General features: G+C 36.1%; 1 protein-coding gene across 1 annotated transcript; it reads right to left on the minus strand.

Moving 5' to 3' along the window:
* Positions 1-6,394: 6,394 nt before the first annotated feature.
* Positions 6,395-7,459, minus strand: LOC149250273 (aspartyl protease family protein 2-like). The gene is made up of 2 exons (XM_089453599.1): positions 6,835-7,459; positions 6,395-6,741 (listed from the first exon to the last, which is right to left on the minus strand). Exons 1-2 carry the CDS (start codon positions 7,457-7,459, stop codon positions 6,395-6,397), a joined length of 972 nt encoding a protein of 323 aa, XP_089309725.1.
* Between the last annotated feature and the right edge of the window lie 11,151 nt (positions 7,460-18,610).

Genomic DNA, 18,610 nt, shown 5'->3' on the forward strand with positions numbered 1-18,610 from the left:
TTCTTCTGGTACCGTTACACCCTCCTGTTTCGCGCAGAGCCCCTGTTGCGCAGCTCTAAACACCGGGCAGTGTATTTTATAATCTCGCGCCTCCTTACAGCTTCCTGGAGTGCTAAGATTATGCTACCATCATGTAGTCATTGGGTCGGATCCCCAGTGTATGGCTTCAATATGCTTTCATTTACCTTTCCCATAAATGGATCTCCATTCAATTTCACAAGCTGAACTACTCCACCATCCGTAATCTCTTTGATAACATGTGGCCCTAGCCAATGCATCTGAAATTTTCCTGGAAACTTATCAAAATTACTATCATATATTAAAACTAAATCATTTACCTTGAAGGTGTGCAGTTTGATGTACTGATCATGCCATGTATTTTCATGTTCCTTCTGAACTTGCTAATGGAATCCAGCCAAAAAATCTATCTTCCTCGAGATCTGCTATCTGTGCGAGACACTCTTCTAAGGCTCTATGGTCTGCCATTCTTGTGAATGCCACTATGTGTAGACTAGGCACAATGTACTCCATAGACATCACAGCCTCTACACCATAGACCAGCCTAAAATCAACATCTACAATGAAACCAATGCATTTAATGCATTCAATCAAATAGGATTAGAAATCACCATATGCATCTAGAGCAAGCAATCAAATAGGATTAGAAATATACATATACACTGAAATCAATGCATCTAGTGCAAACAATCAAATATAATTACAAATCAACATCTACACTAAAATCAATACATCTAGTGCAAGAATCAAATAGGATTATAAATTATCATCTACACTGAAATCAATGCATCTTGTGTAAGAAATATTCTTCTCTCTCCATCTATATCTATATCTCTCTTCATCTATCCTTCTTTGTCTCTATATCTCACCCCCCAAATGCACACGCTCTCTCTGTCCAGATATATCTATCTCTCCCTACCTCCCTCCCCCTCCCTCTCTTTATCTCTCTCCTCGTCCCTCTCTTCACCTCCCATCTATATCTCTATCTCCTTATGCCTCTTCTTATCTCTCTATATCACCCCAAAGCATACACACTCTTTATCCATATCTATATATCTCTCCCCCTCCCTCTCTCCCCCTTTTATTTCTCTTCCCTCCTTCTCTCCTCCCTCCCTCTCTCTCCTTGCCTCATCTCTCTCTCTCTCTCTCTCTCTCTCTCTCTCTCTCTATGTATTTCTTCTTACCTACCTCCCCCCCTCCAATTCTCTCTCTCTCCCTCCCTCTTTGTCCCTTTCTCTCCCACCTCACTCTATCTCTCCACCCCCTATCTCCACCCTCCAAGTCTGTTACTATCTCCCTCCCTCTCTCCTCTCTCCTTCTCCCCCTTCCTTCCATCTCTCCTTCTTTGTCTCTCTATCTCACCCAAAACATACACACTCTCTCTTGTCACTCCCTCTCTCTCTCTCCACTTTTCTCTCTCTGTGTCTTTCTTCTTCACTCCCTCTCTCCCCCTCCAACTTCGTCTCTTTGTCCCTCCCTCTCTCCTCCTCACTCTCAAGTCCTCTCTCTGGTCCTTCCCCTCTCTCCCTTTCTCTCCTACCTCCTCCTCTCTCTATGCCCTCCAAACTTGTAACTATATATCCTTTCCCTCCCCTCTCTCTCTCTATACTCTCCAACCTTGTCATTATCTCTCCCCCCCTTCATCTTTGTGTCTCCCCTATCTCTCTCTTACCCTTCTCTCCCTCCTCTATTTCTCTGTCTCTCTTCATTCCTCCTATTACTTCTCCTTCATTGTATCTCCTCCTCTCCCTTGTCACTCCCCCTATCTCTTCACCTCTACCACTCTATGTCTTTGTTCTTCCCTCCATATATATCTAGAGTTAATATATCATGACAAATTAATATATATTATAATATAAAAAATTGAATATTATATTAAATTTAATATTGCATTAATCTAAAGTTATTAAATTTACTAATATTAATATTATAATATATTAATATTAATATTAAATATAATGTCAATATTATAATATCAATATTAAATTTAATGATGTTTTTTACTTGGCATGATAGAAAGATTTGTAATAAATCTACATCAAATTAATATCTTCAAATATTATAATTTTGATGTGGAAATATTTGTCTTTAAAGATTTTCATATATCCCTATGATATGGCTTTTCGTTTTAAAGATTCATTTAGGAATGTTTAATTAAAAGAAATATTAAAAGATTTTGGAGCAAGATTTTTTATTCTTTGTGTTGACTTAACATTTTTCCTTTGATTTAAGAAATGGAATTGGCTTTAGTAATGAGTAAAAATGTTTAAAATTTTACCTAATTTGAAATTTCAATGTGGTAAAAAAATATCTTAAAGGTAAATTTATGATCCATTCAAATTCACTTGTATGAGAAAAGAACTATTAAAAGCATGAGATAATTTACTATCCATTCAAATACATAGTTATATTTTAATAATTAATCTTAGTCCATTGGCCAACATTAGGGAAAATTATTTTTATTATTTTTTTGAGAGGTGACATGATGTGAACTATTAAAAGCATGAGATAATTTACTATCCATTCAAATACATAGTTATATTTTAATAATTAATCTTAGTCCATTGGCCAACATTAGTGATAATTATTTTTATTATTTTTTGAGACGTGACATGATGTGAACTATTAAAAGCATGAGATAATTCACTATCCATTCAAATACATAGTTATATTTTAATAATTAATCTTAGTCCATTGGCCAACATTAGCGAATTTTTTTTAATTATTTTTTTGAGACACGGCATACTTACACATCGGGGTCATACTAGGTTGTCGCCTCTTGGAGCAATGATCTAAGATCTAAAAGTTGGAATAGATGATTAATGAGATTTCCACTCACCATGGTCCAAGTTCTCTTTCTAGAACCTCTGAGAAGAAACATTATAGTAATAATTCGAAAACTACATGTTTTATGCATGATTTTAGGAGCATCCAAGAAGATTGACTTCCTTTGATTATATCTCCTAAAATATCATGATTCAAGATGTAAATATTGGACCAAATGATCAGTGGAATTCTCCCTTACTATGTCCCAAGTTAAAAGTTTTGGAACCTCCTAGAAGAAAAGTTATAACAAAAATTCTAACATGATCTATTTAAATATGCCTTTGGGAAGCCCAACTTCCTTCTTAAAATTTCATAACCTATGATCTGGAAATTGGAAATCAAGGAGATTTCCCCTCGCTATGCTCCAAGTTTCAACTTCTGGAACCTCCCACAAGAAAAGTTATAGCAAAATGCCAACATGACCTATTTAAAAAAGAATTTAGGAAGCCTATCTTCCTCAACCAATGTTGTTACAAAATTTATTACTTATAAGAATCTACATCGAAATAGTACAACAATTACAACCATGATCCATTTGTCGAAGTGTAAATGAATGTACATAAAAACTTGTTGGAAAGAGAAATTAAATGATCACACATTCCACTAAACCATCTATGCCATAATTATCATTAACACAAATACATATTTATTAATTACATCCAAAAAAATATGGGAAAATGAAGTAGGGTGAGCCATGTTCCACCCCACCATATGGTTAGTTGTGCCATAATTTTTTCACAATTGGCCACCCGTTATACTATATTTTGATTTTTTGAGAAAAACTTAACTCGGGGGTATTTCACACACTTAGATTTAGACCAAATTTTAAAAGTGTTGTACATAGAATTACTCCACTTTTATTTTTAGTTAAAATTCAATGATTCTTAATTTCATAGTTATATGTACATTCCCCAATTCCCCTAACTTACTAAATTCTTTAATTTTGTCATTATATATTTTTATACATTTGATATATATACATTTTATATATATATAATTATTGTTCTTTATCCACCGAGACATAATTGTCATATCAAGCTTAGCTTGGGGATCTATAAGTGACTATTTAGAAAGTAATAATTTTACATCCCTAATAAGTAAACTCTTGTTATTTAACCAAGAAATATGGTCTCCATATTCTTGTCTCTCATATAGACACCTTTCTTATTTTATTCTTAAAGATTCCATATCTTTGCCAAGGTCAGTCAAGACATGGTTGTGACTCCATATACATATGTTGGAAACATTGAAAGGCCTTCCCCCATACTTTACACAAATATGCACTATATCAAATGCATCAAATTATAATATAATTAAATCAAGTTCAAATGGCATGTTACGCTTAATTAGTTTATAAGCTTGCGGTGGACATGGTCTTTTTGTCTTTAGTTAGAATAATTTGCAAACCTTCATTCTTTATGATTCTTACTATCATCCCTCAAATACATCGTTACTTTCTTTGTCTTCTACATCAATTAGTTTGGCTAATGTAACCTTCCACTCATTCATTCAAATCCATGTAGAAGTCCTATAGACTACACAATTTGTGCACAATTTATACTTGATTACAGACTAAGTAACATTTTCCAAGTTATACATAACATAATAAAAAAATGACCAATAAACTCTTTAATCAATTCTCATATTGACCTCCTAATCCTTCCCAGAAGAGATTAAGCCAAGAGGAGCATCACAATGTGGTTGATGAAATAAGGCGGTAAGGTGATGCTCATCATCTGTTGTGACTAGAAACCTCAAGTTCAAAAAAAAAATGAGAAAGGTTGAATAAGTGGTCATAGCATGAGATAACATATTATATCACAGTTGTTTAAATGATACTAGTAAGGAAATGAAAGAATTAGAGGAGAGTATAAGGTAAAAGAGACAGGAGATATCTAATAGCCATATGATGGAGGAAGTAGTTGGCTTGGTTAGCAAGTTAGTTCAGTCTTGTGCTCAAGCTACCAAGTATTTTAGAATAGTAGAAACTTACTAGATGACTAAGGCATTGGCCACCCATGCACTAGAACTGAGGTGGGTGGAGCTAAAGGACCTCTTGCATATAACTTGTATCTTCAAGATAAAGTTTGAAATAGTCTACAAGGGCATGTGGGCATGTCTGAGGTGGGGATTTTGGTGACTAGGGCTAATGGAGAGCATAAAAAGAATTGTGACATAGAAGGCTCTCATGGTTGAGGGCAAGGATTTTCTAACAACAAACCAAAAGTACAAAATAAAGGCAAGTGTTGAGTGGTAAGAATGTCTTAGAGATAGTAGTGGAGCTAGTTATTTTGACATAGACAATGATAAATAGTGGTATTTTGAGCATGTGAAGGATCAAGCTAGTTAGTTTGACATAGACATTGATACATAATGTTACATGTGAAGGACATCATTTCTTAGTTGTCAAGCCCCCCACTGAAATTGATATAACAATTTTTTATATAAGAGTAAACAAAAATTCCCTTTTTATTTTTATTTTTAAAAATCTAAAATTTAATATAAATAATAAGAAAAAAACATCACAACTAATTAAAAAATTCAAAATTCAAATAAATTGTTTTTTTTTAAGAAATATCTAGGCAGATCCGCTCAAATGGATCACATTTGGTTGGCTTATTAGCAGAGCCGAGGTGGTCGAATAGAATTGGCTCCGTGACCTCCCATTAGCAAGGTGCTTTAGCTACGGGAATGGACTAATTGAACTAAAATTGAAGTAACCCTCTAAGGCTTAATTCATATAAATTATTAACAATTTAAACAAATTAAATATTATAAATAATTGTTTTCCCATATTAATATCAATTTATAATTTCATGATCCATGTTTAAAAAAATAATATTTAAATAATAAAAAAGGGGATGCTTGAGACAAAATCTTGAATCACATTGCAAGATATCTTTAATAGAAGGAATAAGACTGGTTGTCAAAGAAAGAGAGAATAAGTGCATAATAAACATGATAAATAATTCTAGATCTTGACTTTTGTAATCCATAATTATGTAATAAGATTGTCTTTAAGATAAATAATTATTAATAAATTAACTATAAAAAAAATATAAACCTATCATAAATAAAGTTGAGTTTAAAATTTTAAAAACAAACTTGTAACTTATTTACAGTACGAATAACTATGAATAAATTAAATATTATAATTACTCAAACTCTTAAGCAAAGAATTAAGATGGCAGGCCTTTCCAAAACAGAACTGACCTACTACTTCTGCATTGCATTTAGCATTTCTTTGAAGGGTACTTTGATCTGCGAGTTTCGTACCAGTAAGAACATGACTGCTCGTAGACAATAGTCCATCAGTTATGAACTGAACAGTCAGCTGGAGCAAATCCAAGGAGAGATTTCTGGACATCGTACTGAAACAAGAAATTTTGCTGCAAAAGACTCCCAATGATATTTGGCCACCCATCTGAAATGGGTTTGAACCCTACGCATCGCACTCCTTCCTTCACCTGAAAGACATGGTGGTCAGAGGGCGGACTAAATATTTTCCCCCCGCCAAAAACGATTGACAAATTTGGCAATTTCAGTTTTTTCACTCCCGATGTCTTGAAGCACAGATCAAGCTGCGCGAGTTCTTGTGTTGCAACCCTGGATATGCAATGGCGGCATCAAAGGCATTCATTATTACATCATACGCCAATTTTGTGAAAAAAGTAAGAGAAGTCCCAGAGTCTACAATGGTCCCACCATTACCAGAATTATTATCCATCTTCCAAGCATTGCTGGATATGGGAAGACTCTTTCCATCAATCACCATTCCTTCAACTCCAACATAATAATCCGGTGCCCTTCCTTTCAAAATAGGGGTATACTGAACGGGCTTCTTTAAAAACTTTGAAGATTGTTGGAGGATATCGCCAAAGACCAGCGAGTTTTTCGCTATGAAGGGATCCAGAAAGTTTCTTAAACAGAAAGAAAACTTGCCTCCATATAAAGGGAGAGTTTATTGAGCAAATGAAGTAAAAGCTTGACCTAATCCCAGCACGCCTCCTGAGGTCACAGGTGAATCCGCAGGCTGGTTCTCAATTCCGCATCCCATCAATATACCCTTTCCCCCAAACAGCTTAGCTTTGTTATCTGTGGACTTCAGGGTTATGGTTTCCCGGATATAAGGGCCGCTGGTGGTGGTGCCATCCATGTAACCCTGGCTGTACTTGCAAGCCTTCATGGAACCATAACATGCTATCGATGGGGTTAGAGAAACGGCCCTGCAATCTAGGGAATTACAAGGAACATATGATAAAGATGAGGATTTTCTAGGCTTGAACGTGGGAAGGGGCTTTGTGGTAGCAGATCGGATTTTGGGATTGCAATTCACCCAAACAAGATTGCTGCCTGTGTCGGGAACCATGAGAACCTTCTGAGGAGGGGTTCCCACGTTCACCTTTACAAAATAAAGAGCAGCTCCCATTTCTAGTGCACCAGAGCCTATTGGCATTTCAAAGCCTAAGGTTCCAAGTCTCCTGTGATGATAAGTGGACGTATTATTCATGGATTGGGAGGACCTTGTAATTCGCATGGAGTCCACACGTAAAAGTGCTTGTATCATCTCATGCCGGCTTCTTAGCTGCTTCTTGTGGATCATCTTCATCTCCATCTTCACAGTTATATCTTGACCTCCATTTGCATGTTGCAGCAACAAGAGACAATGCAGGATGAAGAGCATCAGAACCAGCCATATTTCTCCATTTTCATCATTTTCGTACGAGCTACTTAAAATTAGTGTCACCCAGCCCATGAACAGATCATACTTGATGGTTTTATTTATACTTTACATCAATATTAAAAAAAAAAAAAAATTACTACAATTTTCAATAAATTAAACCAATAGCCATGGTGTCAAAACAATATTAAAAAAAAATAATAAATTACAACAATTCTCAATAAATTAAACCACTAGCCACGGTGTCCAAACAAATAACAATATCCTTGGTTTTATTTATACTTTACATCATTATTAAAAATAATAATAAATTATAACAATTTTCAATAAATTAAACCACTTGTTATAGTGTTAAACAAAGAATAATATCTTTAATAGTTAAGAGTATGTGTTTTTTCTTATAAAGTTACAAGTTTAAAATTAGAGAGATAGATTATGTATACCATGTTTTTATAAACTTTATAGTCAAATCACATAGATCTCTTGTCTCACAAACAAAAAAAGTCTAATACGCTAATTTAGTACCATGTCCCACAAAAAAAACTAATACACTAATTTAATGTAATCTTAAAATTAAATAATTATAATTATAATTATAATTAAAAAAAAAGTAAATCACTTAATTTATATTACAATATACATAACCTGACTTAAGAAAGCAAAGGAAAAGAAAATTGCCCAACGACCCTACCCATGGACCAAAACCCATGGAAGATGTCAGTGTGCAGAAGGTCCTCATTTGACTTGCAATACTCTATTTCCAAGCTACAAATGCCTCTCGTGACAAGAGGTGCAATATGAGAGTCAATGGGTATTTGTAAAACATATAAGTTAAAAATTAACTAATAGATGACCATAATTAGTTGCTATAATAATGGCTTTTCCACATATAAATAATATTTACATATTAAAGATTATGATATTTACATATTTAATATGATGAAATTATTATTAATTATTTATATTTAACATTTTTTTTTGTTCAAAATTATTTTATTAGATTTTAAAATTTTTATAATGAATAAATATGAAAATTCTTACTCTCTTAGTCTTATTTCGACTGAATTTTTTTGACTAGGAGAGCAATGTAAAAATCAAGAACAAACTCTCAAGATTTACATAGTAACTAAAAACAAAAAGACCATAAGGCTCATAACACAGAGAATGAGAATACAACCAATAGCAATCATGGAACGCCAGAGAGAGTTGGTGTATCTCTTGCACCTAGTGCATATGGAGGTTGAGAGTCCCCATGAATATGAAACTCCAAGTGAGCTACATGCCCCTCCACTTGATCTAGGTGGTCATTAATGCACCTTTCACTCATCATTGACGTTGTTGTCACTCCCAGAGACAACCTCAGATTGCTTACAAGACCAGTGCCTCGACACATCTAGATTTTGTGTATCTCAAATGATTCTCAAGAAAATGGAGACATCACATATATATATATATATATATATATATATATGTATGTATGTATGTATGTATGTATGTATGTATGTATATATATATATTATATATATGTATATATATATATATATATATATATATATATATATATGTATATATGTATATATATATGTATCTATATATGTATCTATATATATATATATATATATATATATATTAAAAGGAATGGGTTGGTTCATTCATCCAAAGGTATAAGTCATGTATTTTTGGTACTTCTTCACACATGGAGTTCACATAAATATGTGCATAAAATAGTGGAGGCCGAGTAGTTCAAGGACTTACAGTTTAATAAGATTTTTTAGAGCAATGAGAGAGGATAAGAAGAAAGAGCAACTCATCACATAGAGCTTAAAGCATCAAGAATTCTACATTTAACACATAGAGCATCAAGCATTAAGAATTTCTACACTTATTTGAGTTACGGGTAGATATAATGGACCAAGGAGAGACTGAATGCTATGATTCATGTAGCGTAATTTTAAAGATATAATCTCAATAATCCATACAGGAACATGCATTAATAAGTCAATACAAATGGATGTGTGAGGAAGTATGAAATATTTCTAGCAGCTATGGTTGCATGAATTCACAGAAGAAACATGAACATAATGGGTTTTAACAGAGGGATAACATATTGTAATACTCGACGAGGGAATCACCACCATTTCCTTGATATTCTGAAATATTTGTATTATAAAGTCATACAGTCTGAAAATAACATATAGTGTTTCTTTAGGATTTTTGAACCTTTGTAAAGTGTTGCTTTCCCCTATTTATATGGAGAGGGGAGTGTTGAACATTCATTACAACAAAATATCTTCAGCTTAGTCTGAGCTGTCAGGCTGACTAGTTGTCTCGGCTAGGGATGGCTCTGTAGCCCAAAAACATTACAAAATATTAATTGCCTCATTTAATGGCAGCACATTACAGGGTGACAAAACAAGTCAAAAATCATATAAGAATGTTAACAAAATATCTAGGTGGCCATCCCTGTGATTGTCGTTGCTTCAGGTTGAATTTTTCTCATGGTCTCACCTCCTTTGTTACTTAGTTGACTCCTGTCGCTTCTGCCTTTATTGCTTGAACCATTAATCCTTCAAAGCTGGGATTGGGAACTATTTGTTTCATGTCGCAGTACTGAAGTAGAGGACCCCTAGGCGGTACTTCATCTTCCCTTTGTATGGGGGCACCATGCTAGATAATCAAGTCCTCCCGAGCTATTAAGTCCTTGTTTACTTCTGTCAACGTCGACCCTGGTTTTGTGTCACAAAGTGCCTTTCTAGATCAGCCCATGTTGGGTTTGAATGTTCCATCTTCGTTATTAAATGCCACAGTTTCCAACCCACTATGCCTTTAATGTTTTGCACTACCTCGACGTAGAGTTCTCATATAAGGATTTCTCAATTAAAATCCTTTACAGGACAGGGCCTCCAGATCCACTTTAGCCTCTTTTACTTCATGTGAATGGAGGTTATGACCAGGTGCTTAGTCCTTAGGTGCTAAGGCCATTAGACTTCCCTTCGAGGGCCTTTTTCCTTTGTTACTTGTAATATCACATACCAACGATTTATAACACTTCGCCTTTGGTATCTCTCCTTGACGCTTACGATCATCACTCTGTAGGATTTAGCCCACCTAGGGTATCGCAATCACAATACATGAGAGAGTGTGAGGATGAGTTGCTTTCGGGGGGGGCATGAGTGATAAGTGGTAAGTGAGGTGGCGGGTGCGAAATAATATGAGAGGGAAACATAGTGTCAGGGCCTAGCAGAGAAATTGCTTTTTTGGACCCCCCCCCCCGCCAATAAAGGGAAACATGGTGGTGGGGGCCATAAAGGCCTGGGAATCGTCGATCTAGGCAGAGTCAATCTAGGTCATCTAGAGATGGGAGGTGTTTAATCAACATGTGGTCTTTGAAAAGGGATGGACCCAACAACCCTTTAAATCTATTGTATAAAATATCGCCTCCAGGACAGTTCTCGCATATCGCAATCGTAGGTCAGAAGGGACTTCAACAGAGGAGGGACCTTTGCTTTGTGCGATCACTGATTTCTGATTTGTGATGGCTGATGTCATCACTACCATGTGTCTCTTTGTGAGAGGTGACACATGTCACCTAGAAATGCCCCCTTAGGACCTTGAAAATGCCAGATTAGCATGCCACGTGTCCTCCATACTGCTACGTCATCCCCGTACTACCACATTATGATGATGTTAGCTACCATGTGGATTCATAGGGACCAATGGTTTTTCGCCACGTGCCCCCCTCGGGGAGACAGAAAAGGGCCCAACTAGCCTTTATTTTTTTGTTGTAATCCTTTGTTAAATGGTTTTCGACCCCTCCCAGCGCTTTAAAACTAAAAGCCCAATTTTCAGTGATTTTAATGATATCGACGTTTGACGATATTTTGATATCAACATTCAGCGATGTTCGTGACCCTATGTTTGTGTGCGCCCTTTTGCACCTATGATCGCTGATATGTGATATCGACCCTCTACATCGTGAATCCCTGATAGGCTACGTGCCATGGGCCTTTGACTGCCAATATGCCAATGTGCCATGCCTTGGGACCCACTGATTTATGATTTACGATATCAGTTGATCACAGATTTCGCTGCCTTCCCCTGTTGTTGTTTCAGAAAAGCCCCGACTGCGATTTGCGATGAGCCTAACCCTTAGCCATTTTTCCTTTTTTTTCTTTCTTTGAAAGGGCATCTTCAATCTTCTGTAACTTTTGATCCATGAGTTTGTTTTTAGAATTCCACCTACATTTGGAAAGCTTATTCTAAGCACTATCTAGTGGAGGGGGTCCACTTTAGCTTTAAGAGTTTCTATGGCTTGAAAATTGGCTTAAAAAATGACTATTATCTGGCACTTGGGACAACTGAAAACTCATGATGCAGTGAGTGACAATAGATCCCAAGCAATGAAGGATGTTCCACTGATTCTATTATAGGTCATTCATAAATGCAATGAATTGATTACAGTTATCATATCGTTGTTTCCTCATACCCTCTAATATTGCAGTGGTGTTCTGCATCTGAAGGTCCAATGACTCCATGGATGGTGTCTAGTTGACTCGACCAAAAGAAGGGACCCAGTCATGAGCCAATTCCCCCTCAAACTATGCCCCTATACCCCCATCATCATATGTTGCTCCCACCTGATCGTCACAACCTCCTAGTCAGTCACTAGGCCACAGCCCCCTACGAGCCCATCCTTACTACCTAAGCATCACTACAAGTGCAGTAGACCACCAAAATTAAGCCATGTTATAGCTTGAGCTTGAGGTTTACTCCAAAAAAATCTGTGCCCAAGATCCATAGTCAAAGTGTTAATTATTATTATTATTATCCAACTTTAAAGTCACGATCTTGACCCACGCAACTTCCTAAGACACATACACAGTTTTTTGGTTTAACTACCACCTTCTTGGGCTATATTGCCACAAACATCCAATAAGGGTCTCCCCACATAGATAAAACCACCATATCCCACCAATTTCCACACCCCCACCTCATGACACCCAGGGTTCAAAAGCATATACTCCCCTTAACTAGTTCTAACCTAATTTGCAGTGCCTAAAGGGTGGGGTATAGAGATAAGACTATAAAAACATACACCGAGACTACAAGTGATGATAAAACATTGAAACCCAAAGACCCGAGACAGGGAACACACCAACAGACTCTTGTCTCAGGATCCCAAATTGTACAGCTAGGCTTCCCAACCGGAACACTCAACAATTCCATCCAACTAACTACAAATGCATACACTGAATTCACCATACGAAGGAACATGCACAGGTTGGTAGCATGTGCATAATCTAAGTTTTTCTCACCACCGATGCAATCTCCCATAACCTGAAACTAAAAACGGTGAAGCCAAATTACATCCCAACATTTATACCAACTTCCGCTCCTTTTGAAACTTTGATGCCTCCAACGCTAGTTGTCGTTGTCTTTCATCCTACATCTGCCCCTTGTTGTATGCGAGCATAACATATGTGTTGGACCACACAGTTCAAACCTTGTTCCTCTAACCCCATCTGGGTCTCCATGTCACTATCTAATATGCTCTTTAATTGATCCACCCAATTGGAGGAAATAACAAAAGGCTAGTTCTAAGTGATAAAAATACTTTGATCCTAATGATGGTGCACTAAGATGACTATTTAAATCAGTCTTAATTCCTACATTACATTATCAGCTTGGGATTCGTCTGTTTATTTCAAGGATGTCATCACTATTTGTGCAATAGAGATCAGAGGTTGTTACGTAACTAAATGAGTCTAACACTTCATCAAATCGTTGCAAGAATGTATTAACAAATCCTTAATTCTCGAAGTTCAATCAAAGAAAATTCAAAGAATAAATCTCAAAACATACTCAAACCATAAATCTAGATCCAATCATAACTGATTTGCAAAGGAAATGAATTTCAAGCATGTGCACTAAAAGAAACCATATCTAATGGGCTATTGTCTGATCTAGTAGATGGAAAGAAATACTACAACAATAGAACAACAAGTAACTACTTCAACCTTTAGCATAAATCGGAAAGAGCATCAATCAATTGTAACACCTAACTTAATCTATGCAATTCATTAAAAGAAAAACATTCAGATGTGACATAGTTTCACCTATTCAACATGTTAAAGTAATAGTGTTTAAAGATCTATTTCAAATGCAAGTGTAACTATAAAGAATAACTTGATTTTGTAAAATAACAGTAATAAATATTTACAAAAACAAGGAAATAATTATGACACAAAAGAGCAATGAATCTTCTAGCGACCGGGCCTAAAGCCTCCAGAAGTTACTGCTGATAAAGCTCAAAACACGATTAAGAGAGAATCTCTATATTTCCCATTAATTGAAATAATAAAAGTATAGAGTTACTGTAATGTCAAAATATGCTCTCTTTAATGCAAAAATACAATAACGGGTTAAGTGTCCTAATCCTTTTCACCCCTCGGCATCATATAGTATAATGGAAAACTAATGGATGAAATTGAATCTTTAGGATCAAGAGATCCTTAGGATTTTGCGGCTAAATGATTGGATTTCTGTTTCCCGAATTAGCACTTTCTTTCCTATCTTTCACTAACCCATGTAGCCAAGAAACAATTTTCTCTCCTAGTTTGGCACTGTCGTTCTATTGACTGAACAACAATTGTCCAATTCTGATTTCCTGCACATAAAAACAAGCAAAAGTTAGTCTTCTCATGCTAAAAACATGAAATCTATTAATGATTGATTTTACCTAACTTTCACAATCTTTTCTTCCAAATCCTTTCCAAGAATGAAGACAAATACATAAAAGTAAGCGATTTATCAAGTAATGTAAGGGTAAAAACATACCTTTTCTATGACCCAACATACTCCCCTGCTTACCTTTTTGCATGTCCTCATGCAAGAAGATGATTAACATGCAATTGTGTTAAGGAGTAGGCATGATAGGTCTCTTCTTGATATAACCGAAAACCATTTTTCATTTTAAGCATTGCAAATGCTTGGCCCTCTTGGCATTCTGGAAATTCATAGTCAAAATGATACCCATTAGGTGGATACCAAATAATGAGGCTTCTATAATGGCAACCTATCCATGTAGGGCCCATGCATAAAATAAGATTGTTGTACTTAACCAAATGAGCAGTAGCAACTTTGAAATTTCTATAACCGAATGACTCTCTATTTTTAATGTTGTTGGTGGAAGCTATCCATCTGTGTTTTGCAGAAAGTAGGGCTTCTTCTATAATATCCTGGATATATTTCGCTCCTGGATTTATAGTGTATTTATGGAGAGGACCTAAAGAGGCCACAACCTTCAGTTGCCCCATAAATAATTTATGTTGTATAAAAAGGTGTAAGCGTTGTGTAGGTTCTCCCTTAACCCAAAGATTTATTTCATGCTCCCTTTCTTGGAAAATGTTATATGCCTTATCCCACTTAATCTGATTACAGGAAAAAGAAATGAAGGCTTGAAATTGAACATCTATGATGAAGGGGCTATGATTAGCATCCCTTCCGTCTTCTAGGAAAAAGTTGTGTAAGTATAATTCACAAAGGAAATGCCTCACCTTTTCACCCTACTCCTTGAAACATTGAATAAAGTCTGGGGTTGATTTAAATTCGACTGGTTTACTGGCCCTGATGGCCTTAACCTTCAACAGCAAATACCTCTCAATCAAAAACATGTAATTGGTAGCAGGTGACCTACAAGACAAAGCATTTGAATAAATGGAGCAAACAATTTTAATTTGCTCCATAGCTTTCTGAAGCAAAATCTGTACTTATTTTACTATTTTTTGCTTAGCTTTGAGACTAGCATAAGTCTCATCCACTGTTGTAGTCAAGTCATCAAACTTATTCAATAAATCCTTATGTGTTTGCAGGGGTACCACTTCTCTTTGATATTGTGCTAGAGTATGCTGTGATTTTGCTAGTTCTTTCTGCAACTTTTGGATAGTGGCATCCTTTACCAAAGAAGTATATAGGGGTGTGTCTTCAATCTGAGCAGCATTATAATAGGTTACCATTGATTCAGTCTGAATAGTTTTTTCCACTGTATTGACTGTTCCCTGTGAAATGCCACTGTTTCTTTGAGAATTTTCTAGAAAATCAGTTTGAATAGTAGTATCCATAAAATCCACAAAAAGAGAAAAACTTGTCTGAGTCTCCATTGAGCGGGTGAAAATGTCTTTAGTCTAAGTTTCGGCGATTTCAGTATGATGCATTTTAGTTTGAATTCCAATTGAATTTACAAGGGCATCTTTTGTTTGCGTTCTAGTGGTTTGAAGAAGGTTTTCGCTTTCAGTACCAATAGTTTTCAATTCCACTTTATTCTTGTGAGCCTTGCTTACTTATTTCAACCATTTTCTCAGTTGTTTGATATTTTTTCTCAATTTATTATTCTCTTTGCTCAATAGATTCATCCTCACACTATTTTCTTTCCTTTCCTTCTTAGTGAGGTGTTTGATTGGAGAAGAAACAGTCATATTTGTTTTAGGAGAAAGAGGGGTTATATCATTATTAGAATCATGTTCCAATAAAACAATATCTCCTGACTGAGATTCCAATTCAGGTCTTCTTTCTACATATGTTTCTAACTCAGGACTTCCATTTATAGAGGAAATTTCTCTCCCTTATTCTTGTGAATCCCCCATATCTCCAGAGGACAGTAAAACTTATGTATGACCAGAATTACCAGCAGAGGAAGACTGGCTAGGGGAGTGGTCCTAATCTTGTGAGTGTCCATATTGACTTTCCTACTTGAAGAGCACCACCAAGTTTTCCAAAAATCGGGTTGTTGGCATTATGATGCATGTGTTGTACTTGATGGCAACCCTCTCATAGAAGAACATCTCACTTACATATAACTAGATGACTCTACAGATGTGACTAAATGCATGGGATGCAGGATAGCTCAAAGGAATAAGAAGATCAAGTTCTAAGTGTGACAAGTTAGCTTTGCCATCAATTCCAAAGGGGGAGATTGTTGGCATTATGAGACAAGCGTTGTCCTTGATGGAAAATCACACAGATGACAAATCATAGTGCAAAAGGTCAGCAGCAAGGAATTGATGATCAGACTACAAGTGTGAAGAGAAAATACATATACGCAGGTTCATTGTGACCAAGCCGCGTATACACGCTGGATAGACGTTACAAAGGCGCGTATGCGTATACATGCACTTTCATGCAAGGAAAAGCGCGTATATGTTGGAGAACTTACTTTTGGTCCGTGGTAGTTAGTCCTCGGTATTTGAACCTATGGTTTTGGACCATGGTGTCTCGTCAGAAGTGTTGATCCCAAGTATTGGGCCCATGGTATTGATTTATTATGGTTTTGGACCGTGGTATTGAGCAAGGCCTAAGACTATAAAAGGAGAAGAAGATCTTTAGGCAAATGCATTGAAAAAGTCTTGAATATCTGAAGAAGTATGAGATCCAGTATGCAGGTTATGGGTTGATGATGCATTGCTTGATCTAAGCTAAGGAGGGATCTCACCGGTTGATGGAGAACAAGATCTAAGGAGAGATCGGGATCAAATGGTTTGAAATGGACTATCCTTATATGGTTGATTATGCTTATTCTAGATCTGCATACTGACGCATGTAATGTTCTATAAATTTTATGAGTATGACTGATGTCTGGTACTGCTGCAAAGTTATAAGAAAATATTTTTAGATCTGTACGTGGGTTTGATTCATTGTAATAGCGTATACACTTTGAAGTTTGATGTTTGAAGTTGCAGTTGGGTCTGAGTGATTTTGCAGAGTTCTGTGTCTGCTCTGTGTTCTGGTGACTGTGTTGTTGACAGGGTTTCAGTGTTTCAGTGATTCAGAAATTGATGATGCTAGTAGTGATTGTCTTGAGCTTCAATGATAGTTATGGGTCCAGTATGAAAATTGGATGAAACGTGGCCTTTCAGATTATGTGTTGTGCTTCAGGAGTATCCAGTCTGAAAATGTATGAAACGTGGTACATGGAGGAGAGAGGATTGTAGGCCGGCGCCTACGTACTAGTATCTTAGCTAGTACAAGAGCAAAGGGGGTTGGAGATCCCTTCCAAGAGAGTATGGAGAACGAGAGAAGGTTGTAGCCTTCTACAGGTTGTAGCCTGCGTGCTGGTAAAGTACTGCACCAGTACATTGTAAAATAAGTTTCTTAATAAAGGAAGATAGAAACGAATTGCAGCAGGTGGTTTTCACCCACATTGGGTTTCCACCTTATATCATGGTGTTCATGTGTGTTGCTTATGTGTGTTGATCTATCTGTTTTACTGCTACTGTTGACTGTTAATATGGCTAATAATGTTCTAATGCATCCATTGAAGATCACATAATTGAATCATGAGTTTAATGGTTATACGCTAGCTGCAATAGACACAGTCGCGTATATACGCGGTATACTTAACTGAAGTAGCGTATATGATTCTGAAGTATGGAAATGAAAAAGTTCAATTGATTAGATAATACTGATTCACCCCCCCTCTCAGTGTTATTTCCAACAATTGGTATCAGAGCAGGTCCTTTGGTAGAAGCTTGATCGCTTAAAGGAGATCCGTGGAACAATGGGAAAGAAGCTTAAGAAGAAAGCACATAAGCAGAAGAAGACATCTCAAAAGAACTATGACAGTGGGAGAATTAATTGGGGATTAGGTGTAAGAAGCTCTTTAGATTCAGAATCAGAATCAGAATCATTTTAGAATGAAGATGAACTATCAGGTATGAATTTGATATCCTCTGATGCTCCAGCTATCTATCCATTTGGAAAAGATGAAAGTGATAGCAAAACAACTGAATTTTATCTTATGGGTGAACAAGAAAGATATCAAATAGAGGCAGAATTTAAAAGTCTGAAAAACAAAATTAGAACTCAAGAAAAACTTTTGAACATAAAGGATGGTGCCTATAAAGAAGCTGCTACTAGACTAAAGACTCAACGAGAGTTATTCAAGGACAAATATCAAAAGTTGCAGGATGAAGTAACATCTCTAAGAAATGAATTCATTGAAAAGAACACAACAATCAAGGAGCTCAGAGATCGATCCAGTTATTATGAAAGTCTTGAAGCTACGACCCTCTCGCTAAAGGAAGAACTTGA

This window comes from Pinus tabuliformis, chromosome 7 (assembly GCF_031772625.1).
Source record: "Pinus tabuliformis cultivar Carrire ecotype Pingquan chromosome 7, CPIR1, whole genome shotgun sequence".
NCBI classification, from domain to species: Eukaryota; Viridiplantae; Streptophyta; class Pinopsida; order Pinales; family Pinaceae; genus Pinus; species Pinus tabuliformis.